Below are 19,111 nucleotides of genomic sequence, written 5' to 3'. Positions count from 1 at the left end.
AGACAAGTAATGGCAGGAAAGGGAGAAGAGGATGATTGCAAGGAGAAAAGGTTGTGGGCTCACAAAAGAGAAGGCTAGGTTATGGGACAGAAAGCCTGGTCTGGTCTGCCTTTCCTCAGAGTAGTGGATGCCCTTCATCCCTTCTCTCTGCTGATGTCAGGTGGTTATTCCTAGAAATATAAGGCAAGAAGTATACAGAAGTAGATCCATGGTCAGTGTTTCCTTGTCATGTTTCCCTGTGATTAATTGGACAGTTGTCTAGACCAGGACTAGAGGAAGGTAAAGATGGGACCTCAGAGGTTTGTGGAACTCTGGTCTCAAAGCTGTGCTTCTCGAAGACCCCAGCCTAGGAAGTAATGGATTAGCAGGAAAGGCACAAGAGTCTAAAAATTCCCATATGGAGGTGCTGCTAAGGAAGGGTCAGGTGGAAATACTATTTTACAGACTTTTTGAAATGTTCACTCAAGCCCCTATGGACTGGGGAGATGACTGCAGAAGAGTTGTAGAAGTAACTCAGGCTGAAGCCACAGGAGGGCTCCAAGGGCACTGTGATCTTTGGCAGCTCAGTTTATTTGTTATGCCTTTTACCGTTACCTCGAGTTGAATAGTTATTAAAAAATTTTTACCATATGTGATCAAATCAGATTTTTTCTTTAAAAAAAGTTCCTCCATTTTAAGACTAGATGCATCTGTAACATTTAGTGAGATCATTTACTTTTAGCCAAAGTTCTGTTTACAAAGTTTGTAAGTTGTAAAGTATAAAGTGAGAATTCAGTTAAAGTGTGTTTGTATTTAAGTTTTGAGTGTGTTCTTTTTTACTTCTTCTCTTTCCAGTATAAGCAGTTACCAGAAGGTCTTATCCCTCCAACAACACCCAAATTTGCATACGGGAAGGTTCGCTTGCAGAAGGTAAAGTAACATCTGTAATATATATCTTTTGTAATGCTCTGTGTTTGCTTTTTACAAAAAACTGCTTATAAGGGTGTTATGTCAAGCTCTAGATATACTACGAAATAAAGAGGAAAACCTTGAAAGCAAACTTTCAGGAAGGAGGGAACAGAACTTCAAAGTTAAGAATCATGCCCATGTTTGAAAATGAGAAAATACGTCTTATCTGGACATAAAAAGGTGATTTTTACAATATTCAGTATGTACCTGAAGATTTACTTAACTGAAATTAATATACTATTAACACAATAGAATCACAGTTATCGAAGATAACTCATGTATGAGTAATGTAGCTGGGGGAATGTTACCATAAGAGCTATGAGCAAAGATTGTTTCTGTAGCTGGTGATGCCTCTGAAGTAGAGGCAGCAGGTAGGATATATGTATCTTTTAAGTACTTGTATATGTTTAAATTTTGAATATGGAATATTTTTGATAAATTTTGGAGTCTTATGAAGTTTCTTACAAGATTTGTGCAAATCTGTAGCTGACGAGAGAAATTGGTTTCTTGCTGAGGGAGAAGCACACAGAACCTAGCATGCTGAACCCAACCTTGCTGTATCCTGTACAACAGTGGTGTAGCTGGTCAGCTTGCAGGTATCTGGAGTTTGTCCATAGCCCCGTTGTTTTAGGACCAAGGACAATTTTTTGTGACATATGGTTGAGAAGTAGGTTCCTGCAGTGAGTGAAGAGGGTGGTTTAAAGGGAAGAAGAGAGAGCAGGTATGAACTTGGCTATATTCCTTCTGCTGGGCACAGACGAATTTTGAGGTGGAGGATTACTGCAGTTGGTGTGCTGGATACAGTAACTCCTAATGCTCTGATGTTATACTTTGTAATTCAGTTTGGCAGCCATTTTTCCAGTTAGCGATATATCTGATCTGTTATGTACTGCAACTGAAGCATTGCAAAACTTGGTAGTGATAAGGCTTTGCAGGCATTTTCAAGTCATTCTGCTCAAGTGGTGGGCAGAAATACTTAAATGCAAGAAGTGGTTTACCAGTGATGTTGAAATAGATCTATATTATGTTCAGCAATGACTGGCAGTTGTGACTAATTATATGCTCTTATCAGTACATCCACCACTGTGGCTGCTGTTTAGGATTGCCTGCACTTAGGAGCCCAGCTGTCAGATTTTGGCTCTGATCTTCTCATGGATCATGGCTCTCAGATAAGGCTGTCCAGTTTCACTAGAATGATGAACTTTCTCTTTCATGCCTTAAATGAATGCTGCTGGGTCCCTGATCCAGACACCCATCTTACAAAGGAGTCAGATGACCAAACTTGCTCAAATATCACAGCTTTGACCTGGCCATCACATGGGGAGCCCTGTTCCTTCACCTTCTATGCTTCCTGCTTTATTGAGAGGAAGTGTTTTACTCTCCACAGAGCAGTTTTAGGAATCCAGATCACACGTGTAAACTGCCAGGCCTGAGGTTCCTGTCATGCCTGTACATATACTGCCATCTGCACTGAAAGCCTCCAGAACTGTTTTCTGTGAAAAAAGCAGCTTTTTGCTCTCTGACCCATTGCTTAACTTCAGCAACCGTTTGCTCTGCTTGGCTACCCCACAGCACAGGATGAGTCTCAAATCACAGAGGGTTTGTACCATCCCAGCCAAAGCCTTCCTCCCAACTCCATTCTAGCCCCTGCTGGGACTAGGTCCAATGCACCTTGCTGTATGGAGAAGTGAATGTATTTGGGTGAATATCAGAGAGGGAATATTTTAAATAATAGGACACGGCTTTGGTAATAGTAAACTTCCCAGCTATATCATTTGCAGTGACACTGCTAAAACAGGTACTGTGTGAAGCTTCACTGTGCAGCTGAGGTCCAGCAGTCCGACCGTCTGCTATCCAGAGCAGTGAATCTACTGCAGGGAACCAACTCCCTTGTCACTTTCTCAAAAAGGAAAAGGGAAAGGAGACTCCAGAGTATTTTCAGGAGTCATATGTTATACATAACAGAGGTACATGTAACCAGAGCGGGCTGTTCTCTATTGATTCTTTTCCCCACAAGATATTCTGTGACAATTCAGTCTTTACGTACCAACTCCCCTCATCAGGCAGTTGTTCATTTGAGCTCGTTTGAGCTATTAAATTATTTTGAAGAATCCTTCTGGGTGGGAAAAATATAATTTATTAAAAGATACTGGAGACACTGATGTTATATAAGACCAGAAGACAGGAAAGCAGGTGATAAGGAAAAAGTCTTGTTGCATAGATGCAAAAGAGAAGCGCTGAAGATGATGAATGAGGGCAAGCAAAGGCAAAACAGCAGCTGGAGCTATTTTGTTTCTTTTTTCTTTCATGCTTGGTCTTACACTTCAGTTTTGAATACTTTGCTCTAAAGTATTACTATTTTTTATTAGTAGTCGTTTGTTGCTTTTCAGGTTGTTTTTAAAAACTCCTGACAATATTTGTGATTTTTAAATTTACTGTTAGGTTTCTGTTGTGATGCTGATTGTCCACTAAGTAGCAGTCAACAGGAACTTACAGCAAGACCAGATCTTGAGGGGTTTTTTTGTACGCACAACTGAAGACTGAAAAGCTGAACAAAAGTAATACATTGATGTTTCAAAGAAACGAGCTTCTACCTGCCCAGTCCCTGAGTGAATCATATGTGGTTGAACCATATTAATAGAATAGAAGCCCCCTTGGTAGCAGGAACTTAAAGTCAAACAGCCACATGTACAAGCTGCTGATACTCAGTTCAGCAAGGCACAGAGCAGCACTCATTGCCAGTTAGTAGCTCGTTAAGTGACAGTGTGTGTCTTAATGCTGCTTACATTCATTTCTAATTTCGCTGTCCACCTGGGCTAAGACTATTAATGCTCATAGGTTTGTTGTTTAGTTCTATAAATTAACTCTGCCAGTGTCTGTGCATCTCTTGCTTTACAGCTGTTGTAGAAGACCTGGTAGTTCAATCTCTACTGTAGCCTACCAAGTCCTGCATATTGCTGTAACATTACTGACTCCCTTGAAGGAGCACAAGATAAGCACATACACAGTATGGAATATTTGGGGAATTTTATTCTATGCAAGGTGACACTTATTTTAGGTACAATGTTTAAACTGAAAATGTAAGAGCAAACTACCTTCATGAAAATTTTGCAAGCCATTGTGTGACCATCAGGCTTGTTGCCTGAGTGAACATGCTTAGCTGTGGGCTAGTGAGAGTGACCCAACCTGCAGGTAGTGATGACCATTACCTTTTGTATACTTATGGCATCCTTCTGCTTTCTTATTCCTAGCTAGAGTTAAGATAAGCTCATTTTAAAAGTTGGTTTAGATCTGTGTCTACATGCTTGTTGTGGTTAAATCCTGGTAGGCAGCTGAGCACCACACAGCTGCTCACTCGCTCTCCTCCAGCAAGGTGGGGGAGAGAATCGGAAAGGTAGAGGTGTGAAAACATGTGGGTTGAGATAAAGATAGTTTAGTAGATAAAGCAAAAATTGCAGGCATAAGTGAAGTGAAAACTGCACACATAAGTAAGGTGAGATAAGTTCATTTACTACTACCTATCCACAGGGAAGTGTCCTGCCATCCCCAGGAAAACTGGGTTCCATCATAGAATCATTAAGGTTGGAAAAGACCTCAGAGATCCTCACGTCCAAGCGTTAACCCAGCACCACCCTGTTCACCACTAAACTGTGCTCCTGAGTGCCACATCACACACCTTTTGAATAGTTCATGTGTATTGGTTACTTGCCAAGATAAAAACACTGTCACTCCAAACATCTCCCCCTTCCTCCTTTTTCTCCCAGCTTCTATTGCCAAACATGACACCATATGGTACGGGATATCCCTTTAGTCACTGGGGGTCAGTTGTCCCAGCTGTGTCCCCTTCCTACCTCTTGTACGCCTGCAGCCTGCTCTTTGGTGGGGTGGAGAGAGAACCAGAAAAGCCCTTGACTCTGTGCAAGCTGGACTCAGCAGTGACAAAAACATCCTCGTGTTATCAGTGCTATCTCCAGCAAGAATCCAAAACACAGTCCCATATTAACTACTGTGAAGAAGTTTAACTGTATCCCAGCCAAAACCACTACTATACTGCAGAATTAATTATGCATACATAGATGATACATGCTGGCTTCTGTTACATCACTGCAAAATGCTGTATGTACATTTTAATATTTCAGCACTGGTTTTGTGCATGCACACAAAAAGTTCAACAGTTCTGTTATTGAAGTAGCCTCAGAAGTTTGAATTGCTGTGAATGCTCTTGCAGTACAGTTTTACAAGACTGTAAAAACCTAAATTTTTTTGCTCAAGCATTTGAGAATGCTTGAGATCTGTGCTCAAATCTGTGTTTGAGAAGTATTTTGAATGTGAACTGAACACCACTGAACAGTGACGATAATTCTGGTGAAACAGATTGACATCTTGCAGCAAAAATTTGATTTTTTGAGCTTGTAAGACAGTAGGCATATTGTGGGCATTTTGACTAACCTCAAATTGATCGTGAACTTCGAGACAGAATTGTAGATTGGTAGAAAACTTTGTAATCGTGAAAGGAAATTGGGGATGGCAACAAAAGACAATTTAATTGTACACATCTAAGTCCTTGTTCAGCAAGGTATTTATGTATCTGACTGCTCTAAACCTTGCTCCCAGTCTTACTAAAATCAGTCCAGCTACTTACATGTGACAACTGAATGACAGCCTTGAAATTTCTAAAATAATCTAAGACTAAATAGGGTAAATTCATCTTGGATAGCTCTTGATGGAACCAAATTGTATCCCTACTTAGCTCAGAATGATTTCAGAGTAACTCAGTAGATATCAGTGGCACTTTCCCTACCTTGAGTCTAACTGAGCAAAATTTAGATAACGTAGTTGTTTTCTAATAATTGTCCGGAGCAGTTGTGTTTGTTTATAGAAATTTGGTGAGAAAGTCCTGGGTTAGTTCTTGTTAAATAATAAAGGGTCATTTTTATTTTTAGGAATGCATAGCAAATTTAGAACATCTACTCTTTTAAAACATTGCTCCACATGTAGCATGTTTCTTTCAGAGTTCATCAGTCGTCTGTACTGTATTGTATTATTAATGTGTCTGCAAGGATGATGTAAAGATTTATTAACTTTCTAGACAGATGCAGCGAGCTGGCTTGGTGGTATGCAAGCTGTTATATTTGGACTGAACTTACTGACCTTCGCATATCTGCCTTTTCTGTGTTGCAGGTGGGCACTGTGGTGGAGGTTCTTGATGGGCTGTCACCTTCTGGACCAGTGAAAAGCACTTACCCATTGACCTTTGTTCAGCTAAAGCAGGTAAGGATTCCTTCAGTAGGCACTCTGCAGTAGTTTTGTAAAGTTTATTTGAACAACCCTCCGTGGTATTACTCTTCTTATGTTATGTGTTAAACCTTATCGCAGCACAGAAGTAATAGTATTATACAGGTATCCAGGATTTTTGCATTGCAGGCTTTTCCATATTCTACAGTGCTCCTGTTTTGCACCTGAGGTTTTCTTCTTCCTGTGCTGTCCAGGCTTCCACCTTTATTTCTCTCCTCTCTGAAGTACTGACTTTCAGATTTTTAAGAGACTGTTGGGTTTCTTTTTAAATCATCTTCATAGCCCTCTGCTGGACCCTCTCCAGTAGTTCCGTGTTGTTCTTCAACTGGGGAGTCCAGAACTGGACACAACGTTCCAGATGCAGCCTCACCAGGGCTGAGTAGAGGTGCAGGATCACCTCCCTCAATCTGCTGGCATTGGTCTTCCTAATACACCCCAGGATACCATTGGCCTTTTTGGCCACAAGGGCACGCTGCTGGCTCAAGGACAGCTTGTTGTCCACCAGGGGCCCCAGGTCCTTCTCTGCAGAGCTGCTTCCCAGCAGGTCAGCCCACAACATGTACAGCTGCATGGGGTTATTCTTCCCCAGGTGCATGACTGTGCACTCACCTTTTTTGAACTTCATTAGTTTCCTCTCCACCCAACTCTCCAACCTGTCCAGATCTCAGTAATGGCTATGACATTTTTTTCTGTTCCTGATGAGGAACATAGTGAAAAATATTCCTAAATGTCCCTGATGTAAACCATGCAGTATTTAAAGATAATAGATAATTAGATAGATAAAGATAATAGATAATTAGATAATATTAGAGAATATTGATTTGATGAATATGTCACTTTATGGGCAGTGGGTGATGGTGAAGTCAGTTATGAAGGGATTTTCCAGCTATCTTTTCATTGATTTTAATGAAGAAATAATACTGCTGGTCATTAACTGCTTTGTTTTTATTGAGGAAATACCTCTTAGAGAGTGCCCTGTCTTGTAAAGTTACATAAATCTTCTGATGAAATTTAAAAGTGGAAACTCTGGGGGACTTACACTCATTACCTAAAGGTCAAAGTGAATCTGAAATGGTGTCTGTGATAGACGCTATCTGAAGTGAATGGAAGTTAACATTTGAATCCAGCTACGTAGGCAGAAATATGGGATATTTCTAATTCTGACCTGAATTGAAACTACAGAATTACTTGGTTCATGAATCTGCTTGGGTTTTTTTTTCTTTCTTTTCTTTTCCTAGTATTTTGGGTTTGTACTGTACAGAACTACACTTCCAAAAAACTGTACGGAGCCAACGGAACTGTCTTCACCTTTAAACGGAGTCCATGATCGTGCCTATGTCTCTGTCGATGGGGTAAAAGCATTGTTTGCTGGTGTTCATTTCTGCCAGGAGTGGCCTTCATGGAAGTCATGGATGCAGTCTACGGGTTTCTTTTCCTCCTTTCTCTAGATTACCAAGACAACGCTGATCTTATTTAATCATACAAAGGAAATAAGGAAGTACATATAGTTAATTCATACCAAATGTTCAAGTTTGTATTTGAGAAAACATGACTATTATCTTGCCATTTTTGAAATTTGAATGTTGACACAGATTCATGACTTAAGTGAGCAAAAGACCTAGAGAAAGGGTTTACTTGCAGGTTCATGAGATGTGTTAATGATATATATGCTTGGTGGCTTTCTGCAGTATTTCCATAGATTTTTTTTTTAATTATTATTCTCTTATTTTTTCCTTTGAGGGTGGGAGGAAGAGAAAGCCTGAGCCTATGTTTTAACTTATGAAACTGGCTTCTGATCACAGTTTCAGGACAAAAAATGTTTATTGTACCAAATGTGAAATTTGTCTTTCTCCCCATAAGCAGGGTTTTATTCCTGCTTAATGAGAATTAATATAAATTCACAGACTTTCATCATCTATTTTTTAATTAATATTTGACCTACGCTGAACTCTCATCACCTTTATGTCCAAGTCAAGCTCTTTTTTCTTTATGTTATGGGAATAGGAACAAGTAAAACTAAATATTGATACATGCTTAATTGGAAGATGAAACCCCTTTAAATGACTGATATTGCCAAAATCTTTTCAGTCAGTAGACTAAATTTAGGAACCTGCTTTTTTTGAATCAGGTGCATCAAAACTCACTAGCACATCTATTTGATGTGTACCAAAATGTGAACATTGACGTAGCAGTTCGGGAAATTTTTTTTTTCTTTGTCATTTTTGTTTTCTTTGTCATTTTTGTTTTCTTCATGCAGGTTGAAAAAACAAATAACAGGGTATTTTTGTTGTTTTCTAGGTTCCTCAGGGTGTCCTTGAAAGGGACAAATCACTTACGATAAATATAACTGGAAGGGCTGGAGCAAATCTGGACCTCTTGGTAGAGAATATGGGCCGAGTCAACTTTGGTAGATACAATAATGACTTTAAGGTAAGTAAAATCAATTGAGTTATGGGATTGTAATGGCTTTTATTCTTTTCCACAAGTTAAAATAAAAGTAGTGGGATAGAAAGAGCAAAAAGGTCAGGATTACACAGCTGGAACTTTACCTCAGAATATAACTACTCACTAGTTTTCATTTGAGTTTTTCCAGTCACTGAAATCAATGTGAAATTAAAAACTGCCAGACATATTTTAAACTTTTTTTTGTTGGTTCACTTACAGTGTCGCCCACAAGACTTTCAGATTGAGTTGAGCCTGTACCTAACATTTTAAAATGTGCAAAAACTGCTTGTATAAACTCCATAAATGGGTTGGAAATTGGTCTAGAACTTGATTGTACTTTGAGTTTTGTGAATCCTGGGATTGCATTTGGGAGGTTGGTGGGTTTGGGGTTTGTATATGTACATATATACACTTTTGTATCTCTCCCTGTCCCATTTCATTTGTCAGCAGTGTGCCCTTGCAATAATTTCAGTGTGGCTGGGAAAGGCTGTCTCACAAGCACTTCACCATGCAAAAGCGCCAGTTCAAATTTGGGTTGGTCAGAGGTTAGAGATAATTTTTAGAAAGCTTCCAAGTGCTTCTGGGTCTGTGCTGCACTTTGGGACTGTCAGCTCCATGCATGAGTGGCTGTGGTGGGTTGACCTTGGCTGAACCATGTGCCACAAAGCCACTCTGTCGCTCCTTCATCGACAGGAGAGGGGGAGAAAATACAATGACAAATCTGTGGTTCAAGATAAGACGGAGATCACTCAGCAATTACCGTCATGGGCAAAACAGGCTTGACTCAGGGAAATCAATTTATTGCCAATTAAACAGAGTAGGATAATGAGAAATAAGAACAAATCTTAAAAACACCCTTTCTTCCCAGGCTCAACCTCACTTGTGATTCTTCTAACTGCTCCCCTTGAGCAAGGAAAGGGGACAAGGAATGGGGGTTGCAGTTAGTTCATTACATGCTGTCTCTGTTGCTCCTTTCTCCTCATACTCTACCCTGCTCCGGCATGGGGCCCTACCTATGAGAGACAGTCCTTCACAAATTTCTCCAGTGTGTGTCCTTACTATGGAGTGCAGTTCTTCATGAACTTCTCCAGCATGGGCCCCTTCCACAGGGTGCAGTCCCTCAGGAACAGACTGTTCGAGCGTGGGTCCCCACCGGGTTACAAGTCCTGCCAGCAAACCTGTTCCAGCGTGGGCTACTCTCCACGGGTCCACAGGTCCTGCCAGGAGCCTGCTCCAACAGAGGCTTCTGCAGGGTCACACCCTCCTTTGGGGGCATCCAAGTGCTCTTGCCTGGGATCCTCCTCATGCTGCAGGTGGATATCTGCTCCACCGTGGACCTCCATGGGCTGTGATGGGACAGGCTATGTCACTGTTGTCTGCAGGGGAATCTCTGCTCCTGCACCTAGAGGACCTTCTCCCCCTCCTCCTCTACTACCTGGGGCTCTTTGTTTTCATTTTTCTTCACTCCTCTCTCATGGCTGCTACACAGTTTTGGGGTTTTTAGCTTTTCTTAAAAATGTCATCACAGAGGCACTCCCACTGTCACTGATGGGCTCAGCATTGGGTCTGTCCTGGAGTCAGCTGGAACTGTCTTTGTTCAACATGGGGCTGCTTCTGGCATCTTCTCAGAAAAGCCCCACCTGCAGCCCCCCTTGCTACCAAAACCTTGCCATGTAAACCCAATACCATGGAGGTGCCACTAACATAGCACTAGGAAGGGCGGGGCAAAAAGTAAACTTTTTTGGTTTTAGACTTAATGGGATCCCCAGTGCTGTGTGATAGTTGATAAAAGAGAGGAGTGCTGTAGAGGCCAGTCTTGTGTTGTGTTTGTGCTGTGTAGAGTTCACAGCATTCCTTTTTTTGTTTTTTTGATATTATTAGGACACAAGTGGGCAGCAGTAGTGCCAACTCTGTCCATGCTGTCTCTTCAAGATAACTTCACCGTTATCTGAGTGGTAGGAGAGGGAAGCTAGTATCCCACTGCTTTGCTTTCATGTTGAAGGAGCAGCAATATTTTTGTGTATTTAATAACAGGCAGGTGATAAGGAAACTTATGTGCCTAATGCTAAATTAAGGTAACAAAATAGAGGGTTAGAGGTTGGATTAGGGAGGTGCTCAGTGTTGCTGTGGTTGAGCTGAGATTCACACTTATACCAGGGTTTCAACCGTTTAAAGATTTAAGAGTGAAAGCAAGTTTAGGAGACATGTCCCTGGTGAGAATAATACTCTAAAACCAGGATCCTTCTGTGTAGAAAAGGCAGCCTTTCTCAGGTAGTTTTGGACTGTGTGCATTGCTTCTTCCCATGAAATTCCTCCGTCATGCTGTTGTTTATGTTGATTTTGAAAACTGGAAATAATGATACCTTGGGTTTTAGATATTTTGTGCTTTTGAAAATTACGTTAGTTGAAGAAGTTCCTGCCTTGTGAAGCCTCACATTTTTAAGCAAATAGGATGGTTTCCAGGGTTTTGTTTGACTGGAGTTTTATCACTTTTTTGAACTTGAAATCAAAATAGGCATTTAGCTTTTGTGAAGGAATCTTAAAAGGATTTTGGTTTTAAAATGTCCTTCTGACATAAGTCTTGTTGAAGGACACAAAAGAATGAATAGTATGGTTTCTGGTTTTTTCTATGTTTTCACATGCTGTGAAAACAGCATGTGTCTCAGTTATACTTCGAAAATTTATATCCACATCTGGACCACTGAATGTGCATTCTTAAGCAGACCAAAGTAATAATGTTTAGTAGGCAATTCATATAATTTGAAAAATCCCACTGTTCATAGTGCCTACGGATGAGCTTAGGGAGGCAGGTTAGAAGGTTTGACCTAAAGTGACATTGCATTACTTCAGTTGATTACTAGACAGAATAGAGTCTAGATTGTACAGAAAGGTTTTGTCACTTAACACTCTGCAGATATTTTATTTTGACATAAGAAAAATAAGCTCCTGTTCTGCAAAGTGGACATTTAGGTAAAGGAAGAGAAAACCAGTTAGTGCTCGTACAGGTGATGAGGTCTGTGGAGTCAATGCAATGCTTATTAGACATCACAACAGACACACAACATAGTATCAGCCCTCCAAAGCCGTAGAAACTGTGGTTTTACTTGTTCCTGTTTGACATGTGGTGTTTGCAACAGAACTTCAATCATGCTGAAAAACAGCTTCTGTGCAGGGTGTATTCAAGCAGTTAAAATCAACCCCTTGCATCGCACTGAAATACCACTTTAGGAACTACTACTATAACACAGTTAGGATGTGTGCAGGGGTGACTTAATTTTTCTTTCATTCTTCTTAAATCATGGCCTTATCTTGCCTTGCACTCATTGTGCAAGTACCCTGGTGTGCTGTGAACCAATGTGTACATGGTTCCATGGAAACGAAATGGGACTCTGTGGGCTTAAAGCTGACTGTAAGCTTAAAGTATTTCACTGAATTGGGCATGTGCATTGGTTTTTATGATACTTTATCTTATCTGGAGAGATTTGTAGGAAGTAAATACCACTTTCTCTAGTATGGTGCAGGTTAATGTCTTGGGTTAGTGACTCAGTGTTACCAAATGATGGTATCACAGACTTAATGATACTTAATGTTGCTTCTGCTTTTTGTTAAGCCCTAGGTTTTGTAATCATGTTAATGTTAAAGCAAAATAGATATTTTCCCAGTTACAGGAAAAAAGTTTGAAAACAAACTCTTGGGTATCAATGAAAGCTTAAAACTTTGAGGAGTAACAGATCTCTCACAGAGAACAAATGAAGCCCTTTATTCTTAAGCAAAGCTTCTAACTTGGTGAACACCAGATGCTTGGCTTTTTCATACACAGATTGGCAGCCAGCTGTTGCAAGTACTTTGATTCAGTTTTTATTCCTGATTATAGTTGCAGAAAAATAACTTCGATAACAAAAGCTAATTATCTTATTTTGATGTTGGTTTTTCTTCTTCCTTTTAGGGTCTAGTTTCAAATTTAACTCTTGCTCAGGATATACTTGTTGGATGGGAAATGTATCCTCTAGACATAGATGGAGCAGTGAACTATGGCATTGTTCCTCTCTTTGATCAACCGGAGAGATTTGTTGGCAGTCCGCTGAATGAGGAAGTACCTACGTTTTACACTGGTAGTCTTTCAATTCCTGGAGGGATTCCAGACTTGCCACAAGACACCTATGTCAGTTTTCCTGGCTGGACAAAGGTACAACTTTTTGCTGTAAAAACTCAAAGTCTGCTTAGAAAGCTATCGAAACTTCTGTGGACAATCAAAGTCCACCTCTTTTGGATGGGTAGAAGTTGGTTGTAGTGGTGGGGTGTTTCAAATATATTTAAATAACTAAGAAATGGATTCTTTGCTTTAGGTAAATCTAGAAATAAAATATTAAGAGAAGGGAAACACACTCCAAAGACATGTGGTATTGGTCTAAAAAGTGGAGTAATCACAAAAAGAACCAAAACAACACAACCAAACCACCCTAGTTTTTCAACAGTGAGGAAAATCAAGTGTCAGGCTGTTTAGAAAGGCTGCATTTAGTGGTGAGAGGGTTTTTTGTGTATTTTTTTCTTGAGATGTGAAGCAGAAACACCTTTTTGTAGGGAAGAAAGTGAATACTTGCCTTGAGGTAACAGGTTTTTATTCTGGAGAAAGTGATGTGCTGCAGGACACTTTCCTGGTTGTATGGTTAAAAGTACCTATGAACATATTGGAAGTGCTGTGTGAGGAACTATACATCCTGTTGCAAAGCATAGGGTTGGACTCCACTGCTGGTGTTGTGCCCATAGATACATAGATAACATGGAGGAGGCTACCTGTAACTGGACTGAATGGATCAGGGAGCACTGCTGTGGGACAGATCTCTGTTAATGGGAACTTCTCACAGGGCTGGAGCATAGCTAGAGCAGCAAGGAGTGTGTTTTCACAGTGCCATGCTTGAAACCACCAGCACGCAGGATGGGTAAGGACCAGCTCAGCTTGCTGGGGGGACAGAGGGAGCAGAATGTGTGCACTGAAGTGCCACTCCTCTTGGAAGCCTAAGCATTTAAATCCAGGGTTTAGGGAAGTACCTGTGACAGTGTTAGGTAGCAAAACTGTTCCTCTCTGGAACAATTAATTTACTGCTATTAAAATAAAGGAAAGGAAATAAAAAAAGGGAGAAGGAGTTGCTGTTGATCTGTCTTATCTACCAGTATTGTAGTGGTTAAAGCACTTCACAATATGCAGAAGACTGTGGTTCATTGCAGGCACTTAGTGTTGCTGGCACTGAGCTTGGATGAGGAAGTCTGACTTGGTCCCTGTTCCTGCATATATATGCATGTCTCAGTCACTGAGTAGAATTTAAAAATAGCTTTTTTTGCATGGCAACTGGAATCTGAGACTTTTTCAGTAAATTCTGTGACCTCATTGGTTATAAATCTTCTTTAGGAAGCGTGGTGGCCATACCTGCCTATTGGCAAATTCATATATAAAATGGCAAATTAGTCCAAGAATTCTTATATATTGGTGAAAATCTCTTCCTCTGACCTATAGAAACCTTTGTTTTACATAGTTTGTATACCCTCTAAAGCAGTCATGGTGAGAGATCCCAGATGAACTGTAAGTCGAGCTGATGAATTGATCCTTCAAGCTTTATATGGATTGGTCCAGAGTTTTAAATAGGATATCCCAGAGTAATAAGACTGACGTGATGCTGGGTGTGGAAACTGAGACTTCCAGGTAACTTTAGCAATGAACAAATACCTTTAAGGCAGAGGGCCTTGAGGGTATAAATTCCACTCAAGTCCTTTTGTATCTGGGCCTTAATTCCTTGAGTGGCACTATATAAATTGCTGATGCCAAAGTGTAGAGAAGGATTCTTAATAGGGGTTAAAACTCACATATTTGAGATGTTGGAAAACCATGGAAGCAACACTTATCAAGGAAACTTATAGTCCTAATGATGGTTCTGCCTTTGCATACTAAGGCAAGGAATATAGCATGGTGGACGACCTGGAAGGAAGGATTGCAGCCTTGAGAGTCATGCCCTATTGTTGTAGCTTGCTTGTCTTCAGTGGTTTTTAAGCCCTTAACTAGTAATAAAACCTCCTCCACCTTCCCTTGAAGAATCACGATGCCCTTGAGCAAACATGCTGAATGTATGGTTAGATTTATTGGACCTTTCTTTTTCCTCAACAGAAAATAGGATTTGGAGTCAGGACTGTTCTTGAGTTATGTGGAATTGTGGGCTGTAGTTGCTTTCCCTGCTAAGGGAAATCTTGCTACTGAAGATACAGTTTCTCCCTCTTTTATTTTGTCTAAGACATTTTCACTGGTAGTGTATGTAGTGTCATAATTTGCTGGTTTCGGGCACACAAATTCCTGAGTGTGCGCAGTGTTTAGAAACTTCAGTGTTAATAAAGACAATTTTGGAATTGAGAAATTTAAGTTTATAGCTTTACTGCAAAAACGCGTTGCAACCAGTGACTGATAAAGATCAGAAACGGAGACCTGTCTGATCATACTGCCAGCATTTGAACTATAATGCAGTTGATTCCTGCAGTAAACACCTACTTCCCACAGGTTTACTGTCAGTGTCTGTAGGAGGAGGTCTACTGTCTGTTTAGTGGGTACACTAATGAATCTTGGGGGGGGTGGAGTTGGCATTAATGCTATGTTGTCTTCTAAATCTACTACAGCAGCAAAGTAGAGAGTTTGAATAAAGATAAACTTGATTAAAGAAAAAAATTTTGAGGTCAAAGTTTATTAACACCTTGGCAGAACGATGCAAGATAGGATCTTATGCCACGGAAGTGGATACAGAGCTGAAATAACTGAACTGCATTTGCAAATGTACTAACTCCTTAAAAGCTTCTCTTGCATGTTTCATAAAATTTGTTTTCATAAATACTTGAAAAAGGAAACACAAGAAAGATACCTCTGAAACAGCCTGAACAGCAATACTCACCATGTTACAATTGTGCCTCTATAAATCCTTTTAAAATATTTTTCTGATTTCAGTTATTCCAGAAAACTTTAGAAATTACTTGAATTCAGTAAAAGTCCTTTCTTTCCACTGATTCAGACAATTTTGTTATTTTTATCAATGCACATCAATGGTATGAGTTAGTTTGTTTTTCCTCTATATTTTGATTACCAAAGACCAAAGCAAAAGGAGAAAACACAGATGCAGTTATCTGTTCCCATCCCTTTTCTTGAAGCTGAAATCTTGTTTGACATATGGTGAAAAGACACTTTGAAGGAGTAAAAGCAAGTTACTTATCCAAATCAGTTGTATGCTCTCCCTTCTCTCTTGCTTAATAAGCAAAACTCAGCTGAACTCAGTAGGAGTCACTTTACAGTTTTACTAAACATTCTGCATCCCACCAATTTATAGACTTTTGGAAAAATCTGCATTTGTGTCACTTCGGTGTGTCTGTTTTGTGGCGTATAAATGATTGGTTTGACTTTTTTCTTTTTCTCCTTGCCCATTTTTTTAAATCTTTTGAACTTGAGGTATTAATGATGTTAGGACAATATTTTGAACTAGGGGTTCTGACCACCTCAACTATAAAAAGCAATTTAAGGAGATTTTATGCCAAGTTAACCACATTTAACCTAATACTAGCAGACCCCCAAAGATTTTAATGATTGTCTGTAACCGCAGCAAAATACAGTACTTTCTTGCAGTGTGATTTCACAAGTACTTTTGTTGACTTAAGTATAAGAGACATCTGAGTTTCATGTGTCTAGACAAGCTATAGCTTTCCATGAAATCACAGAAACAGAAAAGGACTACCAAGGTAGTGTAGTCTTACACTTGCACAGAGAGCCACAACAGAATTAGCATCTGCATTTTTCTTCTGTGAGTTTTTTCTCCTTTTAACAATCAGCTTCAAGCAAATACAATTTTCAGGTTTGTTTTGATCTTAAACTTGGTGAAACATTCAGTGCGAGGAACCTGCAATTGTTTTCCTAAGTATTGTCACATTTGGAATTGCTGCGGTATTTGACCACTTTCTTTTTAAATATTAATGATAGCTTTAACTGCTCAGGGAATTTAGATTCTTTTGACTGTCTTCAGCATTTTCTCAAACAGATTTTCTGTCCTTGTGTTCTATCAAACTGAAAGATGAAGGAAATTCAATTACTATATGAAGAGCGTTCTACTCAAAGCTATTTTGTCATTTGATCTCTGACGAATTATTAAAATGTTGTTGTTTTTTCTTTCTCTCTTCACAGGGGCAAATTTGGATCAATGGCTTTAATCTTGGTCGCTACTGGCCAGCCCGTGGTCCTCAGTTGACCCTTTATGTTCCAAGGAATGTACTTGTTTCATCGGTGCCAAACAACATAACAGTCTTGGAGCTGGAGAGTTCTCCTTGCAGCACTCAGGCGTGCGAAATAGAATTTGTAGATGAACCTAATATCAATGCAACCCTACAATATGAAAGTTATGACCACCAGCTCTTCGTTAGAGACATGTGGCTGACCCATCTATAATGATTTGAGTGTTTCTGTGTCTTTCCCCCACTTTGCTTCCCTTTCCATCAAATCATACTGATTTGACACCAAGTCTTTAAAAAAGGGAAGTTGCTTTGCTGAGGCAACTTTTTAAATTCTTCAAAGACTTTTTTTTAAATCTCTCAGAGGTAAATATTGAAGTTCTTTCTAAAAATAAAAGCTGCAGCTCTAACATTTGTCTTGGACTGTGAAATTGAACTCAACTGGAAGGTAATGTTTGCATCAGTCTAGTAAAAATGTACACTGCTTGCACTACAGTAACCTTCTTACACTTTTATTTTTTTACTGTGTTTTGCAGCTAGAGAGGAGCCTACAAAAGGGATGCAGCCATGTAAGCCATGTAAGCCCCTGCTGGCTTACTGGTTTCACTTGTGAGACTGGTAGCTCAGAGCTGCCAACAGACAAGACACTTTTAGCTTCTTTTTTCACCTGGTTAGTATCAACATTGTTTTAGTCTGATTGGGCTCACTGCCAGCATTGAGTGGACCTCATTTTTTTAATGACCTCTGTACAAGTGACTTTGGGAAAATTTTAGTTGGTTTCTTATGGGAGCTGGTCCAAACAGCAGTAAAATGGAGAGGGACCTTGTAGTCTGCATCTGTCCCCTCTTAGAAAGCCAGTTTACTGCTTCTGTTCTGCTATCCCTGAAAACTTAAAGTAAATTGAGAAGTACAACGACATATGAAAAATTTAGACTGTTTTGGTTGGCCTCTAACTAACCTGTAGGTTTAAAATGAGCCATTTTTCCTCTAATATATCCTTTTTATGTTTATTTTCTTTTTTTTTTTTTTCCTAATGGACATGGAGTACCTGCTTTTTATAGGCCAGCACCTTGGAAGTGGAATGTTTTGAGTTAAAGAAATTTATTTCTCTTTAGTTATCTGTTTTGTTCCAGTAAACTGATGGTCTTTGTAAGTGCCTGATATTTGCAAAGGTGCACAAACTCTGTCAGTACAGCTGACTTTCTAGAGCAGACAGAATCTTCTTTTTGATTCCTATGGTTTTGATGTCAGTCATGAAAACTCCTTGGTGATATTTAAACAACAGAATATGATGGAATCAAGTATTTTCATAATCAGTGGTTTCTTACTTTGATTTTTGTCTGACATTATTAAAATGGTTCTTTAAAGATTAAATTTTTCCTCTGTGTGTTTGAGAAGGAAAAAAGGGAGGAGGAACAATTATTAGCAGTACTAAGGAAGAAATGAGGTTGTAAAGTCTCTACGGATGAGGAGTTATTCTTGTTGACATCTTATTTATTTTCTGTGTTATGAAGATGTGTACAAAGTAAACAAAATGAAGTAGCTGTGATGAGCTGAGTGGACACTGAAAGTGCCACTGTTTTCTGAGATGACCAATGCAAAAACCTGACTATTTCTTCTCAGCTGATAAGGATCAATACTGTCACCAGAGAAGGCGGTGAAAAGGAGCTTCAGTATCTACTTCAGGTCTGCTCCGTGTTTGACGTGTTTGATGGGTTTTCAGAGCAGACTGATGTGGTTCACCCGAGACAGAGCTTGTACTTGTAATTTCTCACCTCAAATGCCAATTCTGATGATTGAGGACTGTGTGTTCAGTACCAAACACACTTCATTCTTGGAATAAAGTGGTCTGCACTGACCCTAGAATTGCCTTTTTTGGTGTTCAAAGGCAATTACAGAGTTGCCTTTTTAGTGTTAAAAAACGGCAGTTGCACACAATTTTTCTTTTGTGGCACCATCCCTATGGAGACCCTGGAACATGCTCTGTGTGCAGTTAATTATTAAGAATTAATTACCTCAGATCCAGGCTTTGAAGGTAAGGAATGAAACAGAATTAGTTGCAAATTAGTTATGGGTTTTGTGGCTCGAAGAGTTGTTAGAAAGCAAGGCATTACTTTATTTGCAGCACTGGGGGTGTATGTGGCCGACAAAACTCCTGCTTCTACACAGACACCAATAC

The 19,111-nt window shown here is 39.7% G+C and overlaps 1 protein-coding gene across 1 annotated transcript in view; it reads left to right on the top strand.

The window, feature by feature from the left end:
* Positions 1-17,436, top strand: part of GLB1 (galactosidase beta 1) — a 42,379-nt gene extending 24,943 nt beyond the window's left edge. The window contains exons 11-16 of the mRNA XM_051789218.1: positions 835-909; positions 6,130-6,219; positions 7,482-7,595; positions 8,542-8,673; positions 12,635-12,874; positions 16,889-17,436. Of these exons, the coding sequence (XP_051645178.1) occupies positions 835-909; positions 6,130-6,219; positions 7,482-7,595; positions 8,542-8,673; positions 12,635-12,874; positions 16,889-17,149 (912 nt within the window). The 3' untranslated portion in view covers positions 17,150-17,436. The remainder of the gene's footprint in view (positions 1-834; positions 910-6,129; positions 6,220-7,481; positions 7,596-8,541; positions 8,674-12,634; positions 12,875-16,888) is intronic.
* The last annotated feature ends 1,675 nt before the right edge of the window (positions 17,437-19,111 follow it).

This window comes from Manacus candei, unplaced genomic scaffold, assembly GCF_025592945.1.
Source record: "Manacus candei isolate 608988 ecotype Guabito, Panama unplaced genomic scaffold, ASM2559294v1 h1tg000026l, whole genome shotgun sequence".
In the NCBI taxonomy this organism is placed as follows: Eukaryota; Metazoa; Chordata; class Aves; order Passeriformes; family Pipridae; genus Manacus; species Manacus candei.
Note: the sequence above shows the minus strand (reverse complement) of the source record. Positions and strands in the feature narration are given on the sequence as shown.